The 24,168-nt window shown below is 43.2% G+C and overlaps 1 protein-coding gene across 2 annotated transcripts in view; it reads left to right on the top strand.

The window, feature by feature from the left end:
- The window catches only part of AUTS2 (activator of transcription and developmental regulator AUTS2), a gene marked incomplete at both ends in the record, with an annotated part of 791,016 nt that extends 767,582 nt beyond the window's left edge, over nucleotides 1-23,434 (top strand). Inside the window, 11 exons of one of the 2 annotated variants that reach the window (XM_082328604.1) lie at nucleotides 139-359; nucleotides 821-865; nucleotides 4,857-4,952; nucleotides 6,301-6,372; nucleotides 8,112-8,141; nucleotides 9,751-9,822; nucleotides 13,854-13,995; nucleotides 14,519-14,596; nucleotides 15,984-16,067; nucleotides 16,977-17,199; nucleotides 22,195-23,434. In XM_082328604.1, the coding sequence (XP_082184730.1) occupies nucleotides 139-359; nucleotides 821-865; nucleotides 4,857-4,952; nucleotides 6,301-6,372; nucleotides 8,112-8,141; nucleotides 9,751-9,822; nucleotides 13,854-13,995; nucleotides 14,519-14,596; nucleotides 15,984-16,067; nucleotides 16,977-17,199; nucleotides 22,195-23,434 (2,303 nt within the window). The remainder of the gene's footprint in view (nucleotides 1-138; nucleotides 360-820; nucleotides 866-4,856; nucleotides 4,953-6,300; nucleotides 6,373-8,111; nucleotides 8,142-9,750; nucleotides 9,823-13,853; nucleotides 13,996-14,518; nucleotides 14,597-15,983; nucleotides 16,068-16,976; nucleotides 17,200-22,194) is intronic. The other variant, XM_082328605.1, reaches the window with a different exon arrangement.
- Between the last annotated feature and the right edge of the window lie 734 nt (nucleotides 23,435-24,168).

Here is a 24,168-nt window from a genome sequence, read left to right as displayed (position 1 = left end):
TACCCTGTACGATGGCCTGAGTTGCCACCAGGAAGTTTTAAATACGGCGTTGCTACCACAGCCAGCAAAGAGTAAGTGGCACAAGGTCTGGAAAAGTCCCTGAGCTCACGGGGGGTTGTTTTGCTGTTTGTATTTCAGAACAAGATCTTCTCCGTCAGGAACTAAACACACGATTTTTGGCCTCGCAGAGCGCAGATCGCGGGGCCTCCCTGGGCCCGCCGCCGTACCTGAGGACCGAGTTCCACCAGCACCAGCACCAGCACCAGCACACACACCAACACACACACCAGCACACCTTCACGCCTTTCCCTCACGCCATCCCACCCACTGCCATCATGCCAACGCCAGCACCGCCCATGGTGCGTACCCCAGGCAGAAATGTGAGGATAAGTAGAGCACAACTCTATTCTTTATTACAAAAATTTAAGAATTTGCCAGGTTGCGGGGAAGGAGTGCTCTGCCGCCCCGGCGCGGCTGGGCAGGAGAGGAAGGGCTGTGCCTTCCTTGCGATGGTCACACGTGCAGTAGGTCCGGGTGGTAGCGCAGGGGCTGAGGGCCGAGGCTGCTGGCTGAAGGAGCGCTCGTGCCTGGGGCATCCCAGTGGCGCGCTCCGGTGCCTCCTCCTCTTTCCTGTCTCCTAAAGACCTTATTTTACTTTGAAGAAAGAAAAATCCCAAGCAGTTTCATTGGAAACTTAATTTTCTGGATATTTTCCCTCTCTGTTGGTTGCCAAATAATAGAGAAGTAGTCTTCTATTTTACCAACAGAAGTAAAGCAAGGAAATATAAAGTAACTAGTTTGTGCTTTGATCCCTTTGCAGTTTGACAAATACCCTACAAAAGTTGACCCCTTCTACCGTCACAGTGTGAGTTTTATTACTCTGTTTAAAACTGACTTAACTGCTTTTCTGTGGTGGGTTGGGATCACCACTCAATCAATGGCACAATGTCGAATCTCTCCCTAATCATCACTCCAGGATTTACCATTACTGTTCTTGGTTGCTTTGGCTTTTGAAGGCTTGCATTCGTGGTGCTTGTTTCTGATAAAGATGCAGTATCAGCTTTTCCAATCAAAAGATCTCTTGCTCATACAGCATTTGGAGACGGGTTTGATGTGAAAACGATGAGACAGAAGAGCTGACTGTTACATGAAGCAGAAGAGAGCAGCAATTTCATCACTGTGTTTCAGTTGTGCCACAAACCCTTAGACTGATATTTTTCCTAAGAAACTTGAAATGAAATGACAGACTGTCATACAAATCCTTCAGGGATAGGTAATCTAATAGTTTTCCTGATATATCGTATTTTGTTTTATAAAATCTGAAAACTTGTCTTATTCTTCAGATTTCAAAGGCACACCTGATCCACTGGGCTTGTTATGTTTTGAAAGCTCTGTTTGATGACAGCAACATGAATCCAGCTACGCACTAGATGTGTTTATCTGAGAGCTACCAAAAATGTTATTTATTGAGATGAACTGATTTTTAGTATTCCAGTTAATTGTAAAGCGTCTGCTCTTAAGGGTTTGAATCTACTGATTCATTTGCTGCTGAAATATGGGTTGCATTTCCTTCACCATATTGGCAGAGGCAGGTGTCTGGTTGAATATGGCAAGACTGTCTAAATGCAATAGTGATATTTTGATGAGAGAAGGAGTACTGCATCAGCACTCAGAAATTTGCAAAGCACTTGGCTGTATGTGTTGGTTTTGCTTAGAAGTGGAACTGGGCAAAAAAAACTGGTTAAGATGACAGTGTGATGCTTTCTGCTGTACCAATTAAACACAGTTCCTGCTAACAGCTCGTGCCTGTGGTACGTGTGAATAGTCCTATTAATTTCTGACACCTCCTTTGAGTAACTTCAACTGTATGAGCGTGTTTGCAGGATCCAGGCTCTAGGAGTATTAGGCAAACGTTTAAGCCTACGACAGTCACTTTTACTCAAAAGGGTAATGCTGCTCATTTGCATCGTTTGCAAAATTACACTTTTATTTGCTGAGCTTTACATGGCTTCAAAAGATATATCATCATCAATGTGGCATGTTGATTCAAGCAAGAACATGGAACTGGGAAATAGGTAAATGAATTTTAGACAAATAAACCACAGAAGTCGACATGCGATATCAGAAACATTGCAAAAGTCTCCAACTGCATACGCTTTTCAAATTCAGTGACATAATCTCTTATAAATCTGGCAGTTACTTGAATTGCAAAGGTCATGGCGTGACCCCCTTTAAAGTAAGGAAAGGCTTTGCGTGGTTCTGGGTTAGCCAGCGAGCCGTGCTGTTGAACTTGGCAGAGCTCCCCCAGCAGAGGTCCGGCCCGTTCCCGCCCCCGCCTGCCCTTCCCTGTGACGTGGCTGCAATGTCCTCACTACGGCGCCTGTTGGGTGTTTAGCAGAAGATCAACGTGATGGCTACAAATCACGTTGGATTAACAGACTTCCCTAAACTACAGCAAGGCCCTGCTAGCCAGGGTATTTCAGTAATCTCTTCTGCTACGACTGTAGGTTGTATGGGTAACGGAGGAACTGCTTGCAGCAGTTTCCTGAGCAGCTGCAGTATCAAAAAGCATCCTTTGGCTGCCGCAAGTGCCTCCCCGAGAGGGCCTTTCCTCTTGTAGAAATCCTGTGAAACAGTGGCACTCCCGTAGAGCTGTTCCTGGCGACAAGAGTTTCCACTATGGATCCTCACCACAAATTCAGATAGGTTTTAATGCTTGTAAGTGAACTTTGCGGGAGAAGGAGGTCTGTTTGAGAGTTAAAATCAATCTACTTTAGAATAGGGAACACAGAAGCTCATGTAGAGATTTAAAACGGTTTTCTTTCTCGGCATCTTTGATTTTACCATCATTTCTTCTTTGGGAGGGCCTTCCCGTAGCGCAGCGAGGCATTGCTTTTACCTCGAGTCGATGCAGGGTCTAGTTTGGGGTTCCGTTGCCCCCGGCCCCAGGGGAGCCGTGGGTACGACGTTGTTCCCTGACGAAATGTTGTTCGAAAGAGAGGGAGAAAAAGGAAACGCTGACTATGAAAGGTGTGTTTTGAAAGCTGGAGGAATTGAACTGATACAAGGAGATCCTGGAGATACAATATTTATATTTTATTAATAATTCTGACCTTGAGGAAAGGTCACATTTAATTAACTTACCAGTTGTTATAAGACTCTAAGGAAAGCATTCCTTATTATTAGTCATAGCCAATAGAATATGAAGTATTACGTCTCTTTCCATCGTTTGGAATTAGTCCATTACACACAGAATTAAATGCAGAAGACACTGCAAGGATTTAAAACACATTTTACTCATTAAAAGTTATTGTAAATGAGGGCATGTGTCTCATAATGATTTCTCAAATGCCTGCAGTTCAGTATCAACTAATCTAAAAATGCTTTCTGCATCATTGAATGGAGCAGGTCCAAATTAAATAGAATTAAAAACAACAATAGAAACGTGTTATGAAAGGAGACTTGATTCCGTGCTTTTAAACTGAGAAAATCTTTTGATACCTCTAAAATACTGACATATTTTCTCAGCTTTCAGCAACTATAATATGAATAAATGACCTTGCACGATAAGCTAGTGGAAGGAAAAACGATTAAGAAAAGCACATACATATGCCTGGCATAAACAAATTCACCAAAACTTTGCAGTACTGATGTACTCTGGGATGTGACTTTCTCCGTGTTTGCCCGCTCCGCATGTCCAGTCTTTTACTTTGCCCAGTCCTGCTTCTGTTCAATTGGCCATTAACTCATTTATTTTGATCTTAAAAGTAGCACCCAGTAGGTGGATTTGTGATCCGCTGCGTTCAGAGGTGAATCTGTCAGCCAGACAACCCCTTCGGTTTTTGGGTGGCAGTACCAGCCGAGTGAGCAGCCATCCCCCCTCAGACCCTGAGGTTTCACAGTGAGAACGTAGTTGCTGTGTGATGCTTTGAACCCCCAGCTCCTACCAGAAAGCGATTTTGTCTGTAATCTCATCATTTTCCGTGGAATTGGGCAAGTTAACCGTGTTACAGCATGAGTCAAAGATTCACAGCCGGACCCCAGAGTCAAGAGAAGAGTTGGACGTTACGGTTTACTTGCTTGTTTCCCGTGTGTTTGTCTGCGTTAGTACAAAACAGCTTTTTTTTTTTTTTCCCTTCTAAATTCTCTTAGAACAGCTCCGTTGGGATCAGTGGAGATGTGCACTTTTTTTATGCTTAGTAGTCTGTCTTTATAAAAACAGTACCCTACATTTTTGGGGGGGTTCTGCCTCAACATTTTGTTTAAATAATCATTTTTAACAAATCAGATTGTCTCTCTGCTAATATTAGATGTGGCAGGATATCCTCTCAGACAGGCTAATGAAGTAAGAATTGTGCGTATTTTCCTCATTTCCTACAGATACTATTAAAATCCTAACGTACTAATGGAGTTTTAATGAGACAATATCCTAGACCTCGTAAGGGTTTTTTTTCCACTTAAACGGTAGATTTCTGAGTCTTATTTGGCTCAGTGTTCTGCCTTTTCTCTTGAAATGGCTTGCGAACTGAAACCATGTAAAACCTCTATCCAATTTAAAAATTAATAACTTAAAAAAAAAAAAAAAATCTCTTACGCTGGGGCCTAATCCAGGGGACAGGTTGCTGGCTTTATGATTTTGGAACTGCTTTTAAGCTCTAAACGTCATGACATTTGTGAACATTTCATTGACTGCTTTAACTAACATCGTTGCAACGAGATCACTTCTTCAGTGCTTCTCGGTTCTCGCCGTGTACCATTTCCCTACTACTCTGCAGGAATGCTTTCGCTGTCTGCTCAACTTCTGTCTTCGTTTGGACGCGCGCTTGTATTCACGTTCTTCTGTCTTCTTGTTACAGCTGTTTCACTCCTATCCTCCAGCTGTATCAGGTATTCCTCCCATGATTCCTCCAACTGGCCCGTTTGGCTCGCTACAAGGCGCATTTCAACCCAAGGTAAGAAAGGAATTATTTGTATATCTGTTACTACTCAAATACACCGGTGTTGCGAGCCAGGTTAGGTTTAGGTTTAGAATGTGGTTCGGATTCTGGAGCAGTCGAGATCTGAGTTTTACAGCCTGATTCCACGGAGGACAATTGTCTTTTTCCAAATTTACTACAAAGAGAAGTTATTTCTCATTAGGTTCAGATACATCTACATACATTAAAAAAAATTATATATAATGGCATAGTTAACTTTAGAAGCAATATAATTAGTTCTCAGATAGTAGGCACTAATGTAAGGTCACGTAATAATCAAGATTTTAAGAAATCATGATCGTTATTGTTTACTCATTTCCATAATTATCTCGCAGCTCCACCACAATGCAATACACTGATTCGGTTCTCCTCTCATTTGCGATAGCTAGGATAGATAAATGTGATGAGTTTGGTTTTTTTTTTTTTCCTTTGTTTTCATGAAGTCACTCTTGATTTATAAGTGGGAGGAAATCATCCTCTGTAGTCTGTAGTCTTTGCAACTAAAGACTGAAATCAGGGCTGAAATTTCTGTAGAGAAGACACCTTCGTTCTTAAATTGGCCCATCCACTGTAATGACTGAATATGTAAATTGCAGTTCATTAGTGGGATTCTTCGTATGTATGGTAATCAGACTGTTAACAACTCGGGTACTTAATTGTTAGTTATACTGTAGCTGATTTCTGTTTTTCTTCGTTTTAGTGTAGGAAGATGCTCTGTCTAAATGTAGTTGTTTGGGGGTTGTTTTTTTTTTTACAAAGATGCATTTTGTCATACGAGCTGAATATTTACATTCAAATCATGGGAAAAGCTTTAATTTTTGTCAACGGGGTGTTGCCTTTTCCAGCTATCCATCCAGTGGCAGCTCATTGTGGATGGGGTTCAGATCCTTGCACAGTGACTAAAGAGGTTGCTGATGCTCTGTGTGTTGACAGTCAGGTTACCAGTTTCAGCCAGTTCCAGTGCATTACTGGTAGGCAGCAGAGCGCGAGCTTGGTCCTCCAAATACTGCTTCAGACGCCGTATCATAAGTATGTTGCTAATCAGGTTTTCGATAGTGGAAAGATTTTCCAGTGCAAACAGTCGCTTTTCTCTCACGTCTCTTGGATTAAGGTAATGGGAAGTTGGTGGACGATGGAAGTTTGAAAGTTGAGATGATAATACATACGTTACTAAGGGGATTATAACGGTTACCCTTTCCTCTTTAAAAAGTTTATCTTCGTTGCTTGGGCAATGTTAATGATAAAGAAGTATTATTTTTCACTCTCTGTTGCTTTTATGCGTTGCGTTACTCATTAATGCTGTCTTTCCTTGTGGTATTTCTAGACTTCCAATCCTATTGATGTTGCAGCCAGACCTGGAACTGTCCCACATACCCTTCTACAGAAAGATCCACGGGTCTGTAGAAAATGTTGTATTTTTCTCAAGTAAAGCTATTCCTCCTGAAAACCTTTAATGCTAGAGCTACCGTCTTCAGCGTGTCCAAATTAACATCCTAACGCTGAAGCTTAGTCTGAACGAAACTAGAGAAGCTGTAGGAGAAAAAGTGAAATCCTGATCCTTGCTTCTGTTCATCATCAGCAAAAGCAGACGGATGCCGTGCAGTGGGAGAGCTCTTCCCTTGCTGTCGGCAGGCATCCCCACAAGCCCAGGGGTAAAGGCGTAAAAGTCCAATTCGGCGTAGAAATGTACAAACCTCTTCAAGATTTATGTGTATACTCTGTAATTGTTTTTAATGTGGGTAATGACAGTTATTCCCTTGGTTACTGTATCATTGATTGCACCAGCGAAGTACGGATGCACTGTATTGATCACTTGGCGCCTCCGGATTTTTGAGTGAGCCTATGTGAATAGCGTTTATCGTCTCAGCACTTTGTCCTTTAGCCTTTCTCTGGTCTTTGCGAATGCCCGTGGGTTGTTTGCATGTTTGAGTTAATACACGTTGTTTGCGATGAGGAACATCACGCAGTCATGTTTTTAGCAGAACTCGCTGACAGAAGCAATGGGGAGCTCTCCTTGAAGGTCCACGTTGTGGTGTATGGCTCAACTTTTAAGTACAGCTGAGCTCTTTTCTTTGGGTTGTGCCAAATTCCAGTACTTTGTTTTGCTCTGAATTGGTGCTGTAGTTGAGCTTTATACCAAAAGGAACCATGTTTTTCCATTTCTGTTTATTCCATCTAATTGAAAAGATAACTGGAGCCTCCCATCATTAAGTCATTTAGCTTTATGCTCTCTTTCAACTTGTAGGGTAGGTTCGATTATTTCAGGATGATGTATTGTGCCATCACTGAGTCTGCAAAGTGCCTCTTACACCTATAAATCTCCTTTAGTATTGCATTTCAGAAAAGAAAATCCAAAACAAATGAGAAAGACCCAATAAATCGAATTTATTTTCCAGCATTAATTGATGAAATGTGAGCAAAAAAGGAGACTAAGAAAATGACCTACCTCAGAAAAACCAGGCCACAGAAAAAAAAAACAATAATGAGAAATTTTTTTTTTTTATACAGCCGCTGTTTACCTACATCTGTTGCAATGTGAAAAACATTTAAGGCCAAGCCAATTTGTGACAGCGAGCCCATCAGGCAAGCAGGCTGTCAGTAATGGCTATTGGAACGTACTGGTCGAGGACCTAATGCCGTAGCCGTTGAACGGACACGGTCACTGGTTTGCAGGGGCACGTCTGAAGCACCATTCCAGCCCGTTCCAACCCAGTTCGTGGGATCAAGCCTGGGAAAAAGTGGCCCTGTCCACTCTCCAGTCTTCTCGCGAGCCGCGCAGCTTTGGAAGATGAGAACAGAAGTTCGCCCAAAGGATAGAGCTGTGTTTTTCTTCAGAGTAGTTAACCAGCCATTTTTGTAGCATTAAATCAACAAATTAATGATGATGCCAGAGGACAGAGCGCTCTGTGTGAGGCTTGTTTAGTTGCTTGTCAACACTTAGGTACAACAGCCATGGGGGGAGGGAGACCGGCTCGAATACGGAGGCTAAGGACTAATTATTATCCAAAAGGGCTTCATTTGAAAGTAAAATTACACATTTTAATTTCATCTCTTAATGAAGCAATACAAATTTGTTAATTAGAGCAATTGTTTGAGTGACAGGCATGTAACCAAGCTGTCATTTCTTTTTCACAGTTGACAGATCCGTTCAGGCCCATGTTGAGGGTAAGAAATCTTCTTGTGATGCAGTTTGTCAAGCTCGTCTCAGTCCCCACCGGGTTAAAGCAGCAGACTAATTATAAAGCAATGCCATGTTTCATCCCGGGTGTTCCACACCGCGTTTGCCGAGCAGCATGGTCAGTCCTTCTTTGCGTGCATCTTGCGGTCGCTCAAGGAAAACAGGCAGTTTCAAAGGTGGAAGCTTTCTGTTCTTCTCCTGCAGCCCCCTAGCATGAATACTAGGGGTGAAACACTGATAATCCTTCTATCGCGCTGGCTTACAAGGTTTCCTGAGCCAAATCCTGCAGACCTACCCTGGCTGTGATCCCTTGTCATCTCACTGCAGGCTGAACAATTTTGCTTTTTATTATTTCCTGTGTGTTTGCAGTGTTGTTCCGTATGGTACTTCCTACCCAAGTGCCCTACTGTCACGTATAGACAGACAATCCACTTCAAACACAAAATATTATAGAAATAAGGATCAAAAGATCCAGTCTCTCGGTGATCCAAAAGTTTTTTTTGTTGTTTTTCACTGTGGTCCACAAGGTCTGCATTTTGATCGTGCCCACCAGGTGAACTCATTACATCCCTAGCACAGGCCGTTGCTGTGAATAAGCAAAAGGCTTGAGTTTAGGGGAGTATGTGTGTGAGATGGGGGTTACTTTTTTTTGCGTTTTTTAACTGTTGGATGATAAACACCTAGAAACAGAAGGCAGACCCAGTGCCATGGTTTGTGAAACATTTAAGTTACCAGTAGCTTGAGGAGCTTCTTGAATTCCTGTGATTATTTTTAAATCTGCAGGAATCATTAGTTGTGTAGTTAACTATAGACCCCTAAATAACAAAATTGGAGAAAGTATGTCCTGAATGAGTCTTTTTCAGACAACATTTCCAGATGTCCTGGAAATGGAGTACAAAACCGGCACGAAAACCCAAAGAGCACTCTCCGGTTCTTTCCTCCCTCTCTCCTCCCCGTGACTTAAAAGCCTGGTGTCAGGAAGGATGCAGAGAGCCTTCCCAAACAGAGTGAATTGGCCGACCTCCGATTTTTTCAGCATGTTTTTGAGCCAGAGTTTTGGAGGTACAGACCAGCAATTATATGAGGGAGTCAGATTCATTTTGAAAACCGGAGTGATCTTTTAAAGTGCTTTCATTTTCATCTTTTGGTGGAAAGGCTAGTCTTCGAATAGCTGCACCTTTGGAAATGAACTCAACGCGCGGTTGTGAAGCAATCCAGCCGTGCAGAGCGGCTGCTAGCTGGGAGGCAGTTTCATTGATTCCAGTAACGCAAGCTGCATTCTCAGCCAGTGGCATCAGAAGATTGCAGGAGCGTGTAAAACCCAAGCATGGGTTTATTTGGAGAGGGGAGTGACCAGGAGCATTCCTGGATAAACTTCTTAGCAAGGGACAAAGTCTTTGCGTTTCTGGTTTCCCAAGAGGACGGCGGGGGGAGGCACTGAAGGGAGACCCTTTGCTTTCAGTTGTCTTGGTGTGGGGAATCCCCTAGACCAAAACAGACGGGGCTAAGAGCTGGCAAGAGCTGCTCTAACTAGAATGAAGCATCACAGGTTTTTGAGAGTTGCTGATTCATGTTGTATCCCTTTGTTTTTTCCAGAAACCTGGAAAGTGGTGCGCTATGCATGTTCACATCGCCTGGCAGATATACCATCACCAACAGAAAGTCAAGGTCAGTCTTCTGGGCACGCCGGCATTTCAGATGAATTGCACAGTGCAAACCTGGGAGAGGAAGAGTGCGCCTCTCGCTGTTAGCAGTTCTATGCCACGGCTAATGCCTTGTTAAAGTAACCACGTGTAGCATTATAGCATAACCTTCCGTTTCATAACGATGGCATATCGGAATTAAAAACTAAAGGTGGAGTTTCAAAGGAATGTCTGTGATGCCGCGGAGCAAGGACACGCGAGATCTTGGGCGATAACAACCAGTTTGTAGCTAGGAAGAGCTAAATGGGTGTGCCTGTGAGCTACAACATTGCTTTTATTTATGGCTGAGGACACAAACATATCAAGATTAATTTTTTTTAAGTCTGGAGAAGCTAGGCACGTGTATCCCATTCCTCTTATTAATGTTCACGGCCAGAAGAGGGCACAGGAAGATTTCTCCTGTCCCTACAATGCTTTATCCGATGGGGCTGCACAGGCTCCCATCAGTCTTTTTCCACAGCCCGTCTCGTAGCCGGAGGTTGGCACCCGTACGTGTCTGGGCTGGTTAGGCGCGCGGCGCCTCTCCGATGGGGTGACGTTATCCAGGCACTGTCTCACTGCACCGAAGGTAGAGGGGTGGAAGTCTTTTCTTTGTTATACGTGCTTTGAGACTTCAAGGGTGAGGGCCATGGCCAGTTCAGGCTCTCCTGAGACAGATGTCAGAGAAAAACAAATAATTTATTCATTTAATAGTTAGGGTATTTCCATTCTTACTTTAACCATATTTTTATTGCAAAGAATCGTAGAATCATATCGTAGAATGCTTTGGGATGGAAGGGACCTTTAAAGGCCATCCAGTCCATCCCCCCTGCCACGGGCAGGGACATCTCCAACCAGATCAGGTTGCTCACAGCCCTTCCAGCCGGTTTCTTTCCCTTTGTAATATTGTCACTGAACTTGTCACTGAAAAATTCCGTGTTGCTGCTGGAGTTTTTCAGTCAGTCAGGAAAGGCTGGTGTTCTTTACTCTTCAGACTTGTACTTCAGGAGTCAATAGCTTGTGGTAGAAAGTGAAAAACCCGTAGCGCTTTGCAGTCTGTGTATGCCATGGAATTGTATAAGGCAGTGCTATAGAATATGAAGATGTTGAACAGCTACTAAAACCTGCAGCTAATAGAGTTTAAAAATAACCCTTTTAAACAAGGTTGACAGGTTAATTTGCTGCAGTAGACATCTCTCTCCTCTCTGCTTCCTTATGTTTCCCCTGCTAGTGATCTTCATTCATCTTCTTCCCATTATCAAAAAAGACAAGATTATGGACCTAGAGAGTTATATGTCCTTTTTTTTTATTTTATTGAAAAGGTATTTTCTTGAAATGAAATTATTATTCCCATGCTATCTATGTCCTTTGAATCTTCCTTGATTTGATATTCAGAGAGAGGTCATACTGGTGTATTTATAACTCAGTAAGTGCCATTTTCATGCAGCCATTTCTTTTACCTCGTACTTTTCTATCTTGGGTGTTACAAAACAGGAGTAAAGCCCAGAAGTACAGGAAAGGATGTTACTTGACTTTTGAGGCTGTGCATGATGATAATTTCAAGAATAATTGGGAAATGTATTTTACTATCTCAGTTCAGTCAAAAAATTAGGTGTGGGCATTAAGGCGCGTTGGTTTCTGTCCCCGTGGGCTGTCAGACTCCCACCCGGGCGTGAAGTCCTCCCCTCTGCCTGTGCCCCCGAGGTGTGAAATCTCTGCCTGAAGGCCCATACAGAATGATTTCTCCTTCTAGCCCAGGGTTGCGAAGGTGCCTTTTCTTCTGCACAAGCTGAAGACGCTGCCTGACCGTAGAGCAGGGAATAAAATACATTGACTCAGAGATTTCAAGTTTGCATGCAGTGCCACCAGAGCGCTTGCAAAGTACGGAAGAATTGGTAACTCTCTGGCCCGCTAGTAATTGCTTGCAGAGGGCAACAGCAGGCACTGGAGAAGCAGGCGAGATAGGAACCTTTAAAACACAACCTTCCTGACCCCAGGAAAAATTGCATGCAGCTGCGGATGCTGTTTGCCCGCCTGTACCTCTGCACCAAGACGCAGTTCAGACCTGTGTAACCTGTCTGCACGCCCAGGGAATTCCTCGGGTGAAGCCAGGGTTGCACACCAGCTCTAGGCACAAAGCAGTTTTACACCCCTCCTTAGACTGGCCAGTGCGTTACTGGCCTGGATTCACGAGCGAATTTATGCTCTGTAATTGGCCCTCTCTCTTTTAGGAAAGGCCTTATGGCCCGATCTAACGTGCCATGACATTAGTGCAGACATTTACACTGATTTCAGTGGGCCCTGAGGTAAGGTGTTACACATTTGCTGGCCTTCAAATACATCCGTAAGGATTATCGTCAAGAGGGATGCTCTCCTGAACAGCAGCTGGAGATAAAATAAATCCGATCAATTTTCTTTGATACTATTTTTAGGTAAACCTACACGTTCCAGAATCTTTTAACACATCCACAATATTCCTGTTCCTCTTCAGACGAGGAATTTTTTCATTATTTGGAACAGCACCGTTCATATGGCTGCAATTAAAGTTTCAGCCAGTGTTTGCTATTCTGAGTAATGCCTGTCAGAGGTTTATAACATGGTTGTTAAAAAGAAGAACAAAAAGAGTTCACAGCGTAAAAATCTGGCACGCAGGCTTCAACTGGGGCATTTGTATTTTCTGAACTTTTTAAAATGATTAAAGCACTACAGTATTACTTCCTTATAAGCCATGACCTTAACTTGGCCATCTTTTCCATTTCAATATTCTTGGCAGGCCGTTATCTCAAACATTGACAAAGCCTTTTTTTGCCTTTTTTTGTTGTTTTTTGTTCTCATAGCTACATAGATATGTTAGTAGCACTTGAAAAACAGCTACTAGGCACGCACGTTAACTTGGTCATAACTTTTTAATATGCATATTTATATCATTGTAATAGTCCGTACTCTGAGCTGGCACAGTATTAAACACTGATTTATAAAGCGTAACGTGCTCCAGAATTACTGTTAAGATCTACTGGTTCGGTGTTACCCACTCGTAAATCCTTTCAGCTGACCTGCACAATTAATCAGCAATCTGTGTTTAGGGAGTTCTGGCAGCACAGGTAATTGGGAATTTGGTTTTCCTCTTCATTCTATAAAACTGTTGAAGTAGGGACCACTGAAACGAGTACGTGGCACAAAGAAGAGCCCATCCTTCATCCACTTATCATTTAGAATGCAGCTACCTCAGCAAATTTACCTTAAAAAAGAAAGCCTGCTCATTCCAATACCACATAAATAAAGACAGTGACATAATGGTGCTTTGAATTTGGAGTGCGGGCAGTCAAAATGGGACTTCAATTCTTTAGACTCAAATACGCTTCATCTGTAATTTGATTCAGTTTAGCCCCTAGCTTGCTCAGTTGCAGCCCGAGGGGCACTGAAAGACACACTCTATCAAGCGTTTCTAGACTGCAGCTTCACGTTTAAAATTAATGGTTCTGGTGTCCGTTGACTCGTCTCTGCCGTGACTGCCTGGCAAGGGATTCCTGCGGTGGGAAGAGGCTCAGCTGGCGGCTCTGCCTGCTACAGTCGATGCTTTCACCCAGCCTTTAACACGCCTGCCCGCCGGGGGTCAGGTCCAGACTAACATTTCTCTTCCGCTTTGCTTTTATTATTTTAAGGCAGACCTATTCTTACAGCTAAGCAAGTGTCGGAGGCCTCTTCAAAATATGTTTGCTCTGTAAGTCAGGTCGGTGCTGCAATGCTTTGCTCCAGAGGGCTGGATGCGAGCGTATGTGAAAACACTGTTGAAATTTGTGGGAGATGTGCATTGGGAGCCTGAGATTTTTCTCTCTCTGCCTTAGATCCCCCTTATTGGAAAATAGCTATGCACCTATGCTTCGCGTCCCAAAAACTAACATTCTCGTTAAAACGTCAGCTGCTATGAATCAATTGCTATACACATATCATTCTGAAAGTGCTTTTTATGTCTATCTTTTAAGACAGTCTCTTCCAAATCCTGTTTTTACATTTCAGAAACAGATGCAGTCTGATCCGCACAAGCTGGACTTCGGCCTCAAACCCGAATTCCTGAGCAGGCCACCAGGCCCCAGCCTTTTTGGAGCCATCCACCACCCCCATGACCTGGCCCGGCCCTCGACGCTCTTCTCCACAGCCAGTGAGTACTGAGAAGTGAAATCTCCTTGTGGCGTGCTCATTAAAATGCTAATCCTTGCCATATTAAAAGGAAACCTCCCATATGCTTTGGCTTATGAACTCTCTGCAAGACATGCCAGGGGCTATTAGTCTATTTGATAAATACTTTAAAATCTTTCTATATGCTTTTAAAAAAGCCCAACCTGCTGGCATGCCATACAGGTAGTAAATGGAGGACCGTTTATTCACACAGTGATGTCTGATGCATCGTGGAGATGACAGATTGAAAATATGCTGTATTTTACGTGCTCTTTTTTCCCCCCTACTGAAACATTCCCCCCGCCCCTTACGCTCTAACTGGGAATTTCTGTTCAGCAAAGCAGCTGCCATTTGCATAGGACGCTGACCCGAGAGCCCCCGCCCAGTGTGCAGCAGTCTCTGCCCACGTGAGCTGCCCTGTAGGAAACGATAGTCGAGCCCAGAGCCCAGCTCATCCCTTCCTGAGCTCCTGCTGGGAATTCAGCCCTTGTGCTTTGTTTTGGCAGGTGGGGGTCACCCAGCCGGCACCCCTTTCGGCCCACCGCCTCACCACAGCAACTTTCTCAACCCAGCTGCTCACTTAGGTAAGTTCTCTCCACGACTAACGAACGGTGACTACAACTCAGAAGTAACGCACGTTGACCACTGAAACCATTAGAGGTTCCCCACGTGGAGAATCCTTGAGTGTCCTGCCTACTTAACCGTTACAAATCGAGCATTTTAACCATTTAATTTTAGTCATGACATTCAGCAGTTCTAAATACACATGAGAGTATCACTGACCACATGTTTTGAAATACTTCTGAAAACAGCCTGGATGTTAGAGGAGCAGAGTGACAGGGCTGGTTAGGTTTCACTGTAGTCATGTTTATAACCAGTCCAAAAAAAAATGCCTTAAGGTTAAGGCTTTGGTTCATAGAGGTGTTTCTTTTCCAAACTCCTACTTTTCCATTTAAGTGAGTGGGAAATAGATCCTTAAAATCTTGTGATCTGGCCTCAAATTTGTCTGTTAGTGAAAATTAGTGAATATGCATTTAAAAACAGAACCATCCAAGTTACCAAATGTTGTTATTTCCCTTCTAACTTACTGATGTTGTAAGAAGGTGGCCTGCTGCCTACCGGAGCATCCGAGATCAAGACTCTAAATCGGCATTTTATTTCGCATAGGGAAGGATTTGGGAGGGTGACCAAATTGCTACAGCAGACTCACGACGTAGCTTTATCATTCTGCACTTAGCTGCCTATAGAACATGCTCGGTTTGGTCTTCCTTTCCTCTGTGCTGGTATTTATCAGAAGTAGTTTCATCAAAATCGTTAGATTTCTCCAAAGTTAAGTGAGAGGAGAATTTGCTTCATACGACTGACTTACAGTCTGTATGCATTAATTACTAAAAAAAATTATTACTAGATTTTTCAGTCCATACTAGTTTTTCGTATAATATTAGCAATAAATATGAAGAGAATTACAAAACGTTCAGGTCAGGATGACATATCAGCAGAATAGGACATTTTATTTATATCCCGGCTACGGTTTAGGAGACGTGGCCTGAAGGTGTGTGGAGCACAGTGCCAGAGTTAATCATAGTGTTGCTAGCCAGGGACGTTTCCTGAGAAAGACCACGGAATTGAATTGGAATAAAAGGAAATAAAAGTGGAGATGATTGCAGGTCTTAAACGAAGTAGCTACTTAGGCAGAAGTACAGGCCTCGATACCATGTGTATTTTAACATCTTTTTTTACTTTGAAGTTTTTCTTGTGAGATGATCCCATGCATACTGTCGTTGGAAAACACAGTGGGTTTTATGTCCCACCCCCTCACAAGCACTGCTGTGCTGAGGGAGGATGATGCTCGGCTCCCGATGGGCACAGGCTGAGCTTTCACGCAGACGTAGCGCAGTCGGATGACGCGCTAATGCTTTATCGTAATGACCAACACGCCAGTGAGCTTCGGCTGTTTCCGTTGGTTTGCAGAGCCTTTCAATCGACCGGCTTCCTTCAGCAGCCTCACGGCAGTGGGCAGTAATGCCTTCGGGGGACTCGGGAACCCGACAGTTAGTGAGTAACCTCTTCGCTTCTGAATTCTTGTTTGCTCTGTAATTCAGGATATTGAGTGATGGTGACTATTTGCTGTCTTTTTTACCAGTTGCTTAGACCACATACGACTAAGAGATGGGAATTTGAAAAGTGACCTTTTTTGTCTAAATAACATCATTTTTTAGTCATCAGTAAATTATTTTCTGTTAGTTACTGAATAGTTTGGGTTCAACATAGTGCTAAATGTCACCATTACATTGTTCAGTAAAAAAAAAAAAAGGGATATAGAACCTATGAGTCTAAGGAGTTTGTGAAATTTCTCATGGGTTTATTGCATGTTCAGAAATAGTTAATGCGTGCAGCATCCCTAGCTGTGGATGGGAACATTTTTTTTTTTCCTTTCTCACCAGTAATCCAGGACACGTGCCTGGAAAAGATCGCTAACCTGCGTCTGTTTGTCCAGGATCATCAACATTTCTCTAGATTTGGCCAATCACAAAAGATCATCCTTTTAAAAATCCCTCTCTTTCTCCATACTTCAAATCCGGCATGGTTTCGGTCACATATTGTTTTCCTTTGGTTCAGGATCAAATGCAACAAGTTCCATTATTTATAGTCCGTATAATGGCCATTTCCTGATGTTTCCAAAATATTTGGACTAAGGATCATTGTCGCCTTTATCTTACTGCTTCATCCCGTGTCAATTTTATCCACAGCATTTCCCTTTCCAATTAAAAGAGCTGTCAGATGCCTGCCCATTTTTAGGAATGAGACCCTCTAATGAATCTCTGTTAATTTCCTTTCCTTTTCCAGCTCCCAATAATATGTATTCATTTTAACTCTGAGTGCTGTAAAAGTTTTTTTGGTAAGTACCTTCACTAGAGCATACCTTTTTCTTAAACCTTTTTGTTTTCCACTTCACCATTTCAGCACCCAACTCAATGTTCGGCCACAAGGATGGCCCCAGTATGCAGAGCTTTAGCAACCCTCACGAGCCCTGGAACCGACTGCACCGAACTCCTCCTTCGTTCCCGACCCCTCCGCCCTGGCTGAAGCCAGGAGAGCTGGAGCGCAGTTCATCTGCTGCAGCTCATGACAGAGATAGAGATGTAGATAAACGAGACTCATCTGTTAGTAAAGATGACAAAGAAAGGTACGAAAGAACACTTCCAAGAATTGTCTAGTTCAAAGCTTGGGGCTCTGTTCCGCTTTTAACCCTTCCCAGCCTGGCACATTGTTAAACCAGAGCTTCAGGAGAGGGACACGTGGAGAGCTGACACCAGTGCTGCCTCCGACGCGAGGCGCCACGGAAGATGCGGGTCTCTAACCCGGGTGTTTCCTACTGCATCTGTTTCTCTTCTCACTTGCGCCACACGTCATCAGAAGGAGCTTTGCTGGAGCAGAGTTCAGGCAGCGTCGAGTGAGAACAGAATCAGACCCACACACTCTGTTGCCTCCTGGGTCACGTTTTCCTAGGTCTTTTGAAGACTTAACGTGTAGATAGGTGCCTGACAGGATGAAAAAAAGGATTATGAAGTCCATCAGACGCATATCTGCACCTTTGAATCCTTAAATAACTTTGTAAATCGGACCTTGTCTGCCAAACAAATAACGTTACCTCCCTTCTCAAAAAGGGACTGACCAGAGGGACCACTGATAAAGTTGTAAAATTATAACACTATAAAATGCACCGGGTTTGTCATGTTCCAATACCACAGCAAGTTTCAGTGCATGCCGTTCATTAAATCAGCCTTAATTCCCCTCAAAAAAAGCCCCCCACACATGCACTGCTGTTACACACCTTCAAGCACAGTTCTTATTCAGTGTTTTACATGGACTTGCACACTAACATGTCCAGGCTGGGAAGGGTTAATGAAAAGTAAAACCTGGTCATATTTTTTTTTGTCAGGACTGTTCCCATTATACAGTTAACTCAGTAACAATTCCTCTTAACATTTAAGTACCAAATTAAAAGAATTTGCCATTCAGCAAGTGTCATGCCTTCCTCGAAAAATGTAGAGAGGATGATATCAGCTTTTTCAGTTGTGGCTTAATGGCTTTCCTGTTAAGTTTGCACATTACTTTACTACATAATGGCTATTTGTTTCTAATTTTTTAACATAGAGGAATATTTAGGAGATGTGCTTTTCTGACTTCTCTGTCACTAACCCAAATATACGCATTAGTAGCCTTTTCTAAAAGAAGTTATGCTAACACATTAGATATTCTAAAAATACATTTAAGAGCTTTTCTATGTTATTGTAAAATGTGAAGAGCGAGTCAAACTACAGATCTTTTCACCTACATTTTCCATTTGGAATATTTTCTGTTTGGTAGCATAGCTTCATTATTTTCATGTCTGGTGTTAATGCTGCAAAATAAATTGCTGTTACAAATTGGGGATTCTGTCCTGCAAAATGGTTAAGCATGTGAGTAACTTTACTGGCTTGAATGGCAAAGCGTTTTAGTTACTAAAGATATGGGTAGTCTTTAGAATTATGTGATTATTTCAGTTGCTGTTCTGTTGTTTTCTTATGAAGTGTTCCTGCTGAAGAAAATCCCTTTCAGAAATACATTCCTTGCAAGCTGCTTTGGCATTGCCTGAACTCCATATCATAGCTCAGAACATATTTATTTTCAATAATTTGAGAGCTTAAAAGTAAGCGTCATTCATACTTCATACTTCTGCACAATTACGGCTACCAGTTTAGTGCAATAATGTTTTTGCCGCTCCAGTGTCGCTGTGCATCCATCTGTGTGGTTGTGAAGAGTTCTGCTTTGCAGCATGCTCACACTGTTGCCTGTATGAGAAGATGCTGAGAATCCCCTCCTGGAGACCTGCTCCCTCTGTAGACACTGGCTGGAGTAGTTTGCGAGCCTCCCGTACCTATTCTTTTATCTTCAGTGGCCCCCAGCGGGGTGAGGATGTAGCCCTGCTTTCTAGTTGAGGTCCCAGTCTCTGTTACCTATTTTGAGCTAGTTTGCCCCAACAGGAAGAACTGGGAATCATGCCCGGAGGTAGGATTTCATCGCAAGATCATCCTGTCATCAAGGGTCTAACTTTATCAGCCCCCAAATGGGCCATCTAGCCAAAAGCATTCACCTAGATTTTTCTGTTATCAGTGGAAGGGTACCTCAGACGTACCTCTCAGCTTGGCCCTTCCCCGTCCAAGATCGGTGTTAGAGTGGGGTGCAATGAATCGCTCCTCTGCGTCGCTCTTCTTGGCTGGGCCGTACGGCCAGTGTACCGCAGCCCCCTCCCAGCTAGACTGACATCAGGTAAAGCCCTCAAGATAGCTTCGATAATACGAAACTACAGTCTGTGACCCTTTCCTGGGCGCAGAGCTGGCTGCGTAGCTACACGGCACTATCCTGCTATGGTGCCCGCTTTCTCCTGGAAGATCGTTTGGAGTTGTGGAGGTTTTTTTGTTTTAAGGACTCTGTTACTCCAGCCCAGCCTTAGGAAAAAAAAACAGTAAAAATAGCTGTTGTGAATAATAGGATTTGTTCCTTCTCAGTGGTATTTTGTTTAAAAGATGTCACTGAGCAAGTCTGCTCCAATAATGACATTTCAGCCTATGTAATACTATAGCATTAAAAGAAAAACCAACCAAGAATCTATTCTTTTTATCAACGTCAATGAGGCAAAGTACTCGGCGTAAGATACTCAGTGTCTTTCAGCGTAGCATACAGCCTCAAAACATACCTTCCTTAGCAATAAGTTCATTCGAGAGCGTGCTCTTAACTTTCTTCTTTGTGGAGACAGAGGCTTAGAGCTGTTCCCGTATGATTAACCGAAGGAGCCCTTGACAGATCTGAGGGTAGAAACGATCCCCTCTCTGACCACTGAACTACAGGTGGGTCGCTGAAGGGAGCTGTATAATCAGAAGCCTCTTGAGATACCACCGTCACTGTAATTGAATAGGATGAACTTGGCAAAGGAATACGTTATTTTTGTTGCACGTATATTTTTCTTTAGTTACAGAAAATGCCCGTTATTTTCTCTAAATTTTATGCATAATTTAAAATACATTCATTACATATATAATTGATTAAACATCAGCAAAAGGACTCGATGAGCTCTCCTAGTGAAATAAAACCATTAAGGGTGCTCTCTGAACTAGTCCCGTGAGCTAAATAAATGAAAGACTGTAAAAGAATCAAGTCTTCACGTTGAGAAGCCTTCACTGGAATGCCTTGACTTGGTCTCACTGTGTCCAAATCTAGAAGCTGTTAAATCAAATGCCTCAGCTTTTGGCGGAAAGCAAGAGGAGGGACATCAGAGCCAGGACACAATTTGCAGACTGTTCAGGGCACAGTCAATCAAAGCAGGACCTGAGAGAAAGGAGTTCAACGGTAGTCAGTGCAGACTAGGCAGTTCTGGTGTCAAACGCTCCAACTTACAAATGTTTTCTAACCGTCACATTCTGGACAGTCTGAGGTCTCTCAGACATGGCTCACAAAATGACAGTTTCAGCAATTCAGTCTAGACACAGCAGAAGAGGCATCTGGTGAGGTTATAAGAATGAGTTTCCTTTTGAAACTCATTTTTTTGAAACTCATTTTGAAAAGATATTTTTTCTGCAGTTGCTGCAGTTTCACCGTCCAAAAGTACCTACAGGTAGAGATCTTACGCAGTGCAGCTCAGCAAAAAAGTAGGCAGCAGAAATCGTATAGGTGAAGGAGTGAGTGTCCACTTCAAAGTCGCTCTCCGCGTTGCCCTTCGGCCAGCCAGTGTTGCTCATCTGGTGCGGAGTGAGTTCCAACCTGCTGTCCTCATCCCAGCGTGTTCAGGTTACACTTCGCTCAGCAGAGACTGCAGCACCCGGAGGGAAACACGTAAACGGGCGCTGGTTCAGAGGGCCTCACGGCTTATCCCTCACCTTTGCCTCTTGCAGCAGTGTCCGTCACCCCGCACGGAAGAGAATTTCCGAGCTCAGCAACCAGCACGTGTCCAACACTGAATATCTGGAGCTGTCTTTCTGGAAAGGCTCCAACTCGGAGATCAACTGAAATCAGTGAGAGGTTAAAATCATTGGAACCGAGGAATTAGATTTACCTTAGGAATTTGATTCATTTTAAATAGGAAAGCTTTTCCACTTAGTGTTGCCCATAACAATTCCTGGTCAGTACTGCTTCCAGAAAATAGTTGGTACAGGATCTATTCACATATTTAGGTTTTTGTCCACTGCCAGACAACTGTTCCCTCATCTTTTGTGCAACATAAATAGCTTTGAAAGATGGAATGAATTCACAATGTTTTGAGTCTTCCTGGCATTGGCGGGGAGATGCATTGGCCCTGTCCCTGCTCTGCTTGCTCTCCCCTAGGAACGGGAAGGGGTTGGTAAGCTGAAGAGCACCTGACTCCAGAGAGATGATGTTTTCAGAGCTAGCGTGAATGATGGGCATATAGGGGAGACTGATCTCTGCTGAGGAAGTTGACGCTTAATCTATGCATGATGGCTGCCTCTATTAAAACGCCCGCGCTGAGGTTCATTGCACGCTTACCGAGGTGCCTACCTGTTCAGAGACAGGGATTGTCTCCGTCAGTACGGGTGTCTGGAGAGGGTTTTGTTGTCAATTTTAAGTAGTAAATTGAATTGTGAGAAGTAAATTGAAAAGCTAGAAGATTGAAGAGAATAGAGATAAGAAATTAGTAACGTCTAGAAAGTTTTTAAAAAGTCAGTTGAACAAATGTCGTCTGTTTTCCCAAATGTATTGTTAATAGAAGCAGCAGGTAAAATACCATGTGATTAGGATTTAACTGCCTCACTTTTTTTGGATGAAATTGGTATGGGTTTTTTTCCCTCTCTTCTTTGCAAACAATTAAGGCCATTGTCTTAGAAATACGTGTACTAGAGCTAGATTCCCTTGGAAGCCTTCTGTGGACTTCAGTGTTTGAAATCTCAATCAGATCCTTCACAAAGCAGCTGCAGGGATCTTCTCCTGGGTCGAGATAATAGAATAGGCCTAGTTTAGAGATGGGATGTTCTTCTGGTGTTTTGGGTGTGCAAAAGGAACAGTGCATTTAATGGTGCATGTTACTAGCTTTCTGGAAAGCAGCGAGTATGAAGTCAGACGCCCTAGATGCTTTGTTTTATTTACAGAGTCTCTCATGCCTTCATCTTTACACTTCTCTTTCTTCTAGGGAGAGCATTGAGAAAAGACACTCCAGCCATCCTTCGCCAGCACCTATTCATCCAGTAAACTCCCTCGGACATAATCGCAGCTCAAATGAGCAGATCAGGAGCCATCTGAATCCCGAGGTTCGAGAAAAAGAGAAACCCAAAGAACGAGAGAGGGATCACTCCGAATCTCGGAAGGAAATTAATGTTGAAGAGCACAAGGTGAAGGACAACTACATTTCGGAGAAAGAAGGCCTGAGCCATGAAAGCCGAGTGGTGGAAGAGTCTAAGCAAATGCCCAGGGTTCCTTCGCCCTATGCTAGGCCCCCTGTTGTGGAGAGCACCAGGCCTAACAGTACTTCAAACCGTGAGGCTGAGAGGAAGAATGAGCCGGCGTATGATAATCCGAAGAAAAGCAATGAAGTCAAAGTGAAGGAGGAGCGAAAGGAAGACCACGATGTTCAACCTGAGGGACCTCAGACTCACAGGTCGTCTGATCAGCCACCACCTATATCTACATCTAACGTCCATCCAAGTCCTTTAGTGTCTATGCCCATGACTGTAGGTGTAACTGGTATACATCACATGAATAGCATCAGTGGCCTGGATAGGACTCGCATGATGACCCCTTTTATGGGAATTAGCCCAATTCCTGGTGGAGAACGTTTCCCCTATCCTTCTTTCCACTGGGATCCAATGAGAGATCCCTTAAGAGATCCTTACAGAGAGCTAGATATTCATCGGAGAGACCCCCTGGGCAGAGACTTTTTGCTAAGAAATGACCCCCTTCATCGTCTTTCTGCGCCAAGGTTATATGAAGCAGACAGGTCATTCAGGGATCGGGAACCTCACGACTACAATCACCACCACCATCACCACCACCCTCTCTCTGTTGACCCTCGACGTGAGCATGAGAGGGGCAACCACTTGGATGATCGGGAGCGGTTGCACATGCTCAGAGAGGACTATGAACATGCACGCCTGCACTCAGTTCACCCTGCCGCCTTGGATGGGCACCTGCCTCACCCAAGCCTAATCACGCCAGGACTTCCTAGCATGCACTACCCCAGAGTCAGTCCCCCGACGGGACACCAAAATGGCATCCTCAATAAAACTCCCCCCACAGCAGCTCTCAGTGCCCCTCCACCTCTTATTTCTACTCTGGGACCTCGGCCTGGGTCTCCCAGAAGGACTACTCCTCTGTCAACAGAGATGAGAGAGAGGCCTCCTTCTCACACCCTCAAGGACATTGAAGCTCGATAAGCAGAGTGAGAATAAATAAAAACCAGAGAAAGAGGGACAGAGCGTTGTAAATGAACATAATATAAAGACCTTCTTACTAGTCATTGATACAGACTGGGGATGTGACCCACTGTACAATATGTATAGACCTGAGTGCAAAGATTTTGAAATGGTTTTTTTGTATATTATATGTTGAAATTTTCCAGATCTTTTAGCCAAGTCCATATGTTCCTCGTGTCTCCTACTCTATTTTATTTCTAGTTTAAAAATTTCAAAATTTGAACTGAAGAACAAGACATTAATCTGAATGATTTGACTAGAAACAAGCCACCACCAGTGTCAACCCTACAAAGCTCTTTCAGACCAGAAGTGAAGACAATTGTAGATATTTATGTAAAAAGATTGCTTCATGGGTTAATGGTTCATATATGCAAAAAGGGTAAGATGAAAGCTTTACTTTGTACAAATGTAAATAGATAAAATTAAGTAACATAATACATTAATACTTCTTAAACTGTGCTATTTGCAAACTTAATATTGATCAACACAGTCTGCTTATGCTGTGTTACATATATTGTTATAGACAGCTAAACCCCTTCAACTATGCAATGAATTTTAAGGCTTTTCACAAAAGCCTTTATAACTCAAAGGAGCCTTTTCAACACACAACATAATTAAAGTCATATTTTCCCTGAACAAGCTCATCTAGAATAGAAACCTATTTCTCTTGCTTGTTTTGATGAAGAAACAGCCCC

Source organism: Platalea leucorodia (genome assembly GCF_965183815.1).
Source record: "Platalea leucorodia genome assembly, chromosome: 16".
NCBI classification, from domain to species: domain Eukaryota; kingdom Metazoa; phylum Chordata; class Aves; order Pelecaniformes; family Threskiornithidae; genus Platalea; species Platalea leucorodia.
The sequence above is the reverse complement of the archived record's forward strand: the minus strand, read 5'-3'. Positions and strand labels throughout refer to the sequence as shown.